The sequence below is a fragment of the Cucurbita pepo genome, chromosome 11 (assembly GCF_057944985.1).
Source record: "Cucurbita pepo subsp. pepo isolate OVF chromosome 11, ASM5794498v1, whole genome shotgun sequence".
Lineage (NCBI taxonomy): Eukaryota > Viridiplantae > Streptophyta > Magnoliopsida > Cucurbitales > Cucurbitaceae > Cucurbita > Cucurbita pepo.
In genome coordinates this window covers 13438801-13448360 of record NC_141808.1, presented here as the reverse complement: position 1 = coordinate 13448360, position 9560 = coordinate 13438801, and the positions used below count along the sequence as shown (strand labels likewise).

The window sequence follows — 9560 nt, the reverse complement described above, 5'->3', positions numbered from 1 at the left end:
AATACAACATACATGACTTTATATAGCCTCAAAATGAAACTATGAAAGGCATTCGAAGAGTTGTAACATTCATACTTAATGACCATAATTAGCCATTATGTAATTGTAACTTGTAACCTAAAGTAAATAAAAAGTCTTAAAATACTACAATAATTCTAAATTAATCTAAATTGTAACCCACCCAAAATTTACAACAATCAAACTTCATTCTTCTTCAATCTAGCATGAATTGGAACATCTTTTGATAATTTTGACAACTTTTTCTTCCCATCTTCATTGAAGTATATTGTATGATTGATATCTCTTCGTTCATATCACTTCACCTAAAAAAAGTAGTCATGACTTAAGTATGTAAAAATACTTAGTAAGTAGTCATACTATTGGTGTCGTAAACTGCACTTACATGTAATCATGATGGGTCCTATCTTTCCATACAACTTTTTCTTGGTCTCAGGTAAGGGTTGAATGTGTATTACTTCTCTCCACATTCTACACGCGCGCACATAAATCAATTAGGCAGACTCAGTACATACCCCAAAAGTCACAAAAGAAAAGGAGCGCATATAATATCATGGTGTATTCGTCCATACTAACGAGAAAGTATCCCGATCCAAATTATTTTTCGAAAGTAATGAAAGCATGGAATAGTATGTGGACTAATAATTGAGGGCCATAGTCTAGTACCGTCCATTCAATTAAAATGATGGATGTGTTGGGCATTGAATTTATTAGGTGGTGGGTGGTTGTGATAATTAAACCTCCCACTTGAATTTTTTTAAAAATAATAATAATAATAAAGTGGACTTAATTCTTTGATACAAAAGGAACAACCTAGAATATTAGAAATGTTGTAAGGTGAATGTAGGTAGTAAATGATATGAGATTACAAATTTTATTACACATTCCACATAAAATTATGATGTTTATATAAATATTAGAGAATAAGTTAATATTATAAACATCTTACCCTTTTAAATAAGTTTAAATTACTCATCGTATTTTTCTTTTTGGAAGTATCGGACTTTTTTCACTTGATTACGTTGACAAGACGGATGAACAATAAAGTAATACCCTTGTCTATATATACAAAAAAGACATTTGTGTGCAAAAGGCACAATTGAGAGAGTGAAAATGTGGAGACTTAAGTTGGGAGAAGGAGGACACGACCCGTACTTATTCAGCTCTAACAATTTCGTGGGACGACAAACGTGGGACTTCGAGCCTGATGATGGCACTCCAAAAGAACGAGCTGAAGTGGAAGAAGCCCGCCAAAATTATTATCAAAATCGCTTCAAAGTCCAATGCAGCAGTGATCTGTTTTGGAAATTTCAGGTTTGCTCCAATTAATTAGGATATAAATCATTTCAAATGTTTATCAATTTTAAGTTTTTAACTTTTCCTAAATCTAAATTTGTTTTGTGTTTAGTTTTTTCTTTTTCTGATATAAAAAATAGATGGATAGATTTAAAAGATATTAAACATGGTACGAATTTAAAATGATTTTAATATTATATCTAAAAAAATATTGATGAAAGTTTAAAAATAGTATTAATACCCTCAAATCATCTTTAAATTTTTAGTATTTTTAAAAAGATGTTCTTAAAGTTTTAAAAAATGTTTAAAGGTGATTTTAAATGTTATTCCATCTAAAATTTAATTAAAAATATTATTTTGAGATTTTTTTTAGATAAATTGTAAAGATACTTTTATTAATTTAACCCAAATTTAAAACTTTCAGTAAATTTAGTCAACTTCATCATTAAATGTAAAATTTGGAAGGAACTAGACACATATTTATTTGGTCTACTTTATCAATAAATGCGTATTTAAATAAGTGATCGAATACATCCTCCATGCAGTTTCTAAGAGAGCGAAATTTCAAGCAAACAATTCCAATAGTGAGAGTGGAGGACGTAATAGATAAGGAAACAGCGAGCATTGCACTCAGAAGAGCCACCAACTTCTTTGCAGCCTTACAAAGCCCTCATGGCCATTGGCCTGCTGAAAACGCTGGCCCTATGTTTTATTTCCCTCCATTGGTACTCTTCCTCCTTCTATTCATTTTGTCTTATATAATTCTACCACAATATTACCCTTTTCTTTTCTTTTCAGGTATTTTCGTTGTATATTACGGGACATCTCCGCATCATATTCTCAGAGCACCACCGAAAGGAAATCCTTCGCTATGCATATTGTCATCAAAATGAAGATGGTGGATGGGGATTGGACATTGTGGGACAAAGTTGTATGTTTTGCACTGTTTTTAACTATATTCAACTCCGTTTGTTGGGAGAAGAACTTGACAAAGATGGGTGTTGTAGAGCTCGAAAATGGATTCTAGATCATGGAGGTGCTCTTTACATACCCTCCTGGGGAAAGATTTGGCTCTCGGTTAGTACTATATATATATATACGTCTATACTATTTTATTTGAAATGGCGTAACTCAAATTTAACGAACTAAACTTATAATTTAACTTTGTAGATTCTAGGAGTTTACGAGTGGGAGGGAGCGAATCCTATGCCTCCAGAATTTTGGCTGTTCGGAAAATTACTTCCTTTTATTCCTAGAAATTTGTTTTGCCATTCTAGATTGACACTTCTTCCTATGACATATTTATTTGGGAAGAGGTTCGTTGGACCCCTCACACCTCTCATTCTTCAATTACGTCAAGAAATCTATACTCAACCTTATAACCACATTAAATGGAGTTCAACACGCCATTATTGTGCAAAGGTATGCTCCTAAACCATTCAACCCTCCCCATAACAATACATGAGTAAAGAAATTATAGAATTTCTACCTACAAATCAATATTCATCCTTTAAAAGGTATAAAAATTGATAATTTCCATTTCATGTTAGGTATGAGACTTTGATTATTTTGTTTGAATTGGACATAATGATGTAGGAAGACAAATGCTTTGAACGTTCATTATTTCAGAAGCTTGCATGGGATGCTCTTCAATACTGTGGAGAACCCATCCTTAATAGTTGGGCCTTTAAAACGATAAGAAATAGAGCCCTTCAAATAGCTAAATGTCATATTGATTATGAAGATCATCATAGTCATTACATTACAATTGGATGCGTTGAAAAGGTTAATTTCATACTTCTTTTTTCTTTTATAGTTAATAACATTATATGAATAAATGTAATTGAGCTAATATGGTGTTGGGGTATTGAACATGCAGCCATTGCTTACACTTGCTTGTTGGGTTGATGATCCTAATGGGGAAGCTTATAAGAAACATGTTGCTAGAATCAAAGATTACTTATGGATGGGTGAAGATGGAATGAAGATGCAAGTATGTTTTACCAATTATTAAATATTTTACTCATAATAAATAAATATTATCTTTCATCTTTACAATATATACACACACGAACAGAGTTATGGTAGTCAATCATGGGATGTTGCTTTTGCCATTCAAGCAATGCTTGCCACAAATCTCCACCATGAAAATTCCGAGACACTTAAAAAAGGGCATGATTTCATTAAACAATCCCAGGTACTAAAATTTATTAATTTGAATAAATATTTGTTATATTATTTTAATGTATATTCATATAAAGGTTAGAGAGAATCCTTCCGGGAATTTTCGAAGTATGTATCGTCACATATCAAAAGGAAGTTGGACATTCTCTGATCGAGATCATGGATGGCAAATTTCTGATTGTACCGCAGAAAATTTACTGGTATTTTATTTTGTTTTCGTAGTTTCAAAAAAAAAAAAAAAAAAAATTACTTATATATATATATAAATGACGTGTCAGTGTTGTTTGAGATTTTCGACGATGCCTTCCAACGTCGTAGGAGATCCAATGGAACCACAATGGTTTTTCGAAGCGGTCAATTTCATACTATCCCTCCAAGTAAGGATTGTAATTCGAATTTGCCTTATAATTATCTTTTTCTTGTTAACTTAACGATGAATTGGTGAATTTTGTTGTGAAATAAATAGGCAAAAAATGGTGGAGTCTCAGCTTGGGAGCCTAGCGGAGCTGTACCATCGTGGTTTGAGGTAGCTTATTCCATATATAACTATTTTGTGAAGCAATACTTAAATACATAATAAATCATAACTAATTAATATAATTATTTTTCAGCTATTGAATCCCGTGGAATTCTTAGAATACACAGTATTGGAGCGGGAGTAAGTAGACAATTTAATAATATTACTTAAAAAATATTACATACGAATAAATGACAATGAATTGATTATTATTTATTTTGTTTTGGTAAAATTAGATATGTAGAATGCACGTCATCGTCGATACAAGCACTTGTTCTTTTTACGAAATTATTTCCAAGTCACAGAAAGAAAGAGATAGAAACATTTTTAAGTAAAGCAATAAAGTATTTGGAAGAAACGCAGAAAGAGGATGGATCGTGGTTTGGTAATTGGGGAGTTTGTCACATTTATGCAACATACTTCGCTATAAAAGGACTCGTGGCAACTGGAAACACATACCATAACTCCTCGACCATACGAAAAGGTGTGGAGTTTCTTCTTAAAATTCAATGTCCAGACGGTGGATGGGGAGAGAGTCACGTTTCATGTATGCAAAAAAAATACATTCCGCTTCCTGAAAATTCTTCCAATCTTGTTCAAACTTCCTTTGCTTTAATGGCTTTGATCCATTCTCACCAGGTTTGTTATACTCTTTTACTTCAATTATTATAAGTACGTAAAGCTTTTATTTATATATATATATATCATAAAGAAATGACCTATGTATGTAGGAAAAGAGAGACCAAACTCCTCTCCACCATGGGGCAAAACTATTGATTAATTCTCAACTGGAGAATGGTGATTACCCTCAACAGGTAGGTTATTGTAATGTGTGTGTTTTAGTTAAACTATAACTTTTGTGATATTAAAAAGAGAGTTATTTGTATGGCAGGAGATAAGTGGAGTATTTATGAACACGTGCATGCTACACTATGGACTATATAGGAACGTATTCCCTTTGTGGGCACTTGCAGAGTATTGTAATATGGTTTCATTGTCATAGTCCCGACCCAAATTTATTTAACATGCTTTCCGCCTTTGTTTCATTCTATCTCCATATATTTATATATTCTTTTTAAATTGGACATACACGTTTCAACTTTTGTTTCTAATCGTTTACGATAGTGATCTATTGATATTCGCATACAGTAATTTTAAATAATATTTAAACATCATATAATTTCTTGCAAATCATCAATGTTTGTGGTGAGCACCGCAAAATCATCTGCTGATTAAGCACCGTAAATCATCCATGTTTTTCCTCTCAACGATAAAATCAAGAACATATTCATTATCAAGATGTTTGTGACGAGCTATCCAGATTCCGTCAGTAGTAGGTAGCCTCCTATATCTTGAATTGGCAATAGATATTCTCAATCATTCTCCTAGACCGAGAACTGTGGTTGGCAAACTGTTCTCGATCGTCCAATATCATGACTACGTTATAAGCATCTTCAAATTTCTCACCAAAGCTCAAAGGTGGCATGCTCAAGATGTTCGTATTTTCTTTCACAACATTTTTGCGAGATTCGGTGATGGAATGATTAGATGATGAGTAAGCTTTCAAGTTAAAAGATGTCTCTCCATTATCACTAACAACCATCTTTAGCAAATGCCCTTCATTAGAAGAACCTGTCAACTTATTTTCTCTTCCAACGACGTCTACTTGACCATAAACAAGATCTTCACAAAGGCGACATAAGACTATTGGCCAAAGTGATAAGATATCCTTGTTCGAGTTAATCTCTCTAAAGGAATCAAGAACTTGATGCTTATAGTAGTCCATGCACATAAACCTCTCAAGTAATTCAAGGAGAACATCGATCTTGGTGTTCTTAAATATCAAAATTTTCTTTTTGGCAGAATCGGCCAAATCCATCTTCAAAATTTCGGAGGTTAATTTAACACATCCTTATTACATTCACTAGTCTGATTAGTCAGGATATTCACTTATTCCAATCAAATTAAATGGGATAAATTACCAATCTTGGAGTAAATCATTTATGCATGAACCAATAAGTGATGATATTCCCTTGTTCCAATCAAAGTAAGTGGGACAAGTTACCAACACTGGAGTAAATCATTTATGCATGAACCAATAAAACCACATTGGGAGACAGCTCTTTGAGTTCTGAGATACATCAAAGACGGTTTACTTTTAGGGTTTTGCATCTTCCCGTGAAATTCAATTATTTTTTGGAAGTCTAAAAAGCAAACCAATGGGTCCAGATCATCAACAGAAGTCGAGTATCGAGCTATGACAAATACTTGTTTAGAGTTAACTTGGCTGAGATATATTCTTCAAGACTTGAAAGCTCCGCTGTCCAAACCAGCATTGTTGTATTGTGATAATCAAGCAGCATTGCGCAGTCAATCCAATTTTTCACAAACATATGAAGAACATTGAAATAGATTTCCATATGGTTCAGGAAAAGTTACAAGTTGGAATCATCAAACCATGTTATTTTTCGACTAAAATGCAATTGTCAAATGTTTTCAGTAAAGAGATGGAAAGACAACAATTTGATTTTCTAAAACACAAGTTGAGTGTGATTGACATCAACTCTCCAACTTGAGGGGACTATTAGAATATCAAGATATTTAGGAAATATATTATTATTAGTTAAGAAATATATTTAGGAAATATCAACTTGAGGGGACTATTACAATCCACAATGTGATTTTGCCACTAGTAAGTCATCGAGGATGATGACTAGTTTAAGTGGGGGGAAAGTGTCACAACATCGCTAAGAAGACAGTAGGTTGTGACCCCACATACAGACTAACAATGGGGCGACCTCCAAGTGGTGCCCATTTGGCCACATGAGGGTCAAGACAGACAAGTGTCATGATGCAACCGAGGAGGATGGTGCATCATCCAACACACCAAGAAAATTGTGCATTAAAGCCAAGTTGAAGCATAAGTAAGGTTGGAGAGAACGAGGGATACGAGTGTTGAAGACAAGTTTGGAGAGGCATGATGTCAGGTCATAAACTCAAAAGTCAGGATTTCGATATGAGTTTCGACATGCGACTTTAGAGTTAAGTTTGTCCACATGTAAGATGAAAACTCATCAAATCATGTCCACAAAGTCGTACGACCGCTCGCCAAAATCACCTATACTCTAAAAGTATTAGAATTGCCTTAGAATGTACTATAGGGGGAGGCATGATGTCGGGTCTCCACCACACTGGCCCTGTGGCCTAAGCAAGCTACATACATGTGTCACAGTGTGAGCGAGTGTTGCGAGACGAGCGTCTCAGGCGATTTGCTTTGAATTTTATTTTTCAAGGATGACGTCGAATGACATGGGTGGGCTGACATTGCATCCTAGCTCATGTGTCGGAGGTTGGTATATGCACTCACTATTCAGCATGGAGATGAGAACCTGGATAGATGGATGTTTGAAATGTCTTTATGAGATGATGACATATGAGTTGGTTCCGATACACATGTCCAAGCAAGCCAAGATGGTCAAGCTGTCCCAAGACATGGGATGGCATGAATATGCATGGGTCATATTTTTTGGAACCAAGATGATGATTGAGATATGACGTTGCACATGAGTGACCTTGGCCTAGAGAAGAGGCAAAGTTGAGTCGAATGACTTGGCCTCGTGTAGAGGCAAGTTGGCTAGAGTTAAATGTATTTTTTTACATGCACGCACGAGTGGCGTGTGTGGCAGAACAAGCTTGGATTCCACACGAGTTGTGTTCGGTTGGTGAAGGAGAAGAAAAAAAAATATCTGTCAAAGTCAACCGACATTTTGCTCATCATATTATTTTTGGGGTACGTTGTAGAAAGAAGGAAACAAGGGGCTAGGGTTTTGAGGGAAACAAGGAAGAACAAGATTCGTCCAATCTGACAATTGGATCGAAATTAACCTAGTAGTCTTCATGAAAAGTATTCACTAAGTCAACAAGCAAAGGTTTGGGTGTTCGGATTGTTCAATTTTCCAAGAATCGAAAAGAACAAAGGTGAGTTCTACATATTTTTAGGTCTCGATTCTTCTCAAAATCATTGAGCAGGGGGAAAATTTGGTATTTGGATATTATTTGCATCAACGATTTGGCCAATCATTCATGATTGGTTCTGACACGCCATGCTTCATAATTGGAAAAACGAGCACTGTGGAAATACATCCCACTCAGCTGACTTTACTTGATTGAATTTTGATTCGAGGAAACAAAAGCGTGGAGCTGAAATAACTCACTCAAAACACCTTTTAAAGGATTACGTGGTACGATTAGATCGAATAAGCCGATCCTTTTCCTCGTTCGAGAATCTCCTCCCCTCTTCCATTCTGTCCCGAAGAGTGACCGGGACCAATTCAGTCACGTTTTCATTCATTTGGAATCTGGGCTCTTCTATGTCTTTTTTATTTACTTATTTTTCCCTCTTTTTTTTTTCTTTTTTTATTCCCTTCGATCATTCCTTAAGTCCCATAGATTTGATCCTGTAGAATCTGACCATTCTAAGGCATTGGTCTCTATAACTTTAGTATGTCGATCTTGGAGTAATTTCACACATTTTGCATGAAGGAATCTAGAACCGAATAGCATGAGAAGTAGGATATCCGAGAAGCCTCCAAGAATGGTAAGAAAGTTGGTTTTAGCCAATTTTGGTGTTGAATAACTTTGCTTATAATTGATTAGAAATATCAAGAAAATACCTTCATGGAGATAGAATAAAACTCTACAACTTTCAAGAAAAATACCTCCTTTAAGCTCTTGGTATGAAATACGATAGGATATGATATATGCATATTGAGAATTGTTATGTCTAGAAGCATTGAATGTTATGATATGACATATTTATGTAACTTGAATGATCTGATATGATTGACATGTAAAACGGCAAACTAGCATGAAATACAACCCCAGTGTATACATGAAAGATATGATAAATGATATGATAAAACAGCATGAGAAAGGATAGAAATTGAATTTTTCTTGCAAGCGTTGAGCAACTGGTGGAGAGATGCATCTAGCACCTCTACTGACACGCATTGACGGTTGACCCAAAAACCCGACCCGCGCTCGATGAAGCAACCCAACGACCCGCGATCCAACCCGAAAGCTACCGCCAGTCCCTGTACGACACGTCACACCCAGAAAATTCGAGGGGTAAGTCTACGTCTATTGGGGTTCGAACGCGCCTCTACCCGCGCGTGCACCCTGCGCGTGGGGAATTGTGCAGGCGCGTGGGAGTCCCCTGTAAGCGCGTGTAAGCGCGTGAGTGTCCTGTTTTCACCCGTTTTTCGTCCCGATTCCAGTGCTAATCCTATTTTACTATGAACTAGGTGTCTGAATAGATAATTTATAATTTTGGACTCTGTTACGACTGTAATCAAGCTCGGGAAAGCACGCGACATACTTGTAAGTAACCACACAGATTTAGGAAGTAATACTTGTAGGGTGCGCTTGGTTTTGCATGCATGCTAGAGCAAATTATCCCTGAGTGGCTAGATCTAATGATCCTCTGTACTTAGGGAATTAAAAATATATCTATTGGACTTGCTGCCTTGATGAGATTTCATACTCG

General features: G+C 35.4%; 1 protein-coding gene across 2 annotated transcripts; it reads left to right on the top strand.

Moving 5' to 3' along the window:
• Nucleotides 1-1035: 1035 nt before the first annotated feature.
• LOC111783868 (beta-amyrin synthase-like) lies at nt 1036-5094 on the top strand. 2 transcript variants are annotated; one of them, XM_087128514.1, is made up of 14 exons: nt 1100-1332; nt 1860-2039; nt 2113-2391; nt 2485-2736; nt 2911-3099; nt 3194-3307; nt 3392-3511; nt 3576-3698; nt 3777-3875; nt 3965-4024; nt 4110-4156; nt 4252-4654; nt 4747-4830; nt 4908-5094. In XM_087128514.1, exons 1-14 carry the CDS (start codon nt 1132-1134, stop codon nt 5016-5018), a joined length of 2262 nt encoding a protein of 753 aa, XP_086984640.1. In that variant the 5' UTR covers nt 1100-1131; the 3' UTR covers nt 5019-5094. The 2 variants fall into 2 exon arrangements, with proteins under 2 accessions (XP_086984641.1, XP_086984640.1); XM_087128515.1 differs by lacking the exons at nt 4747-4830; nt 4908-5094 and having other exon boundaries at nt 1036-1332; nt 3817-3875; nt 4252-4354.
• Nucleotides 5095-9560: the final 4466 nt, after the last annotated feature.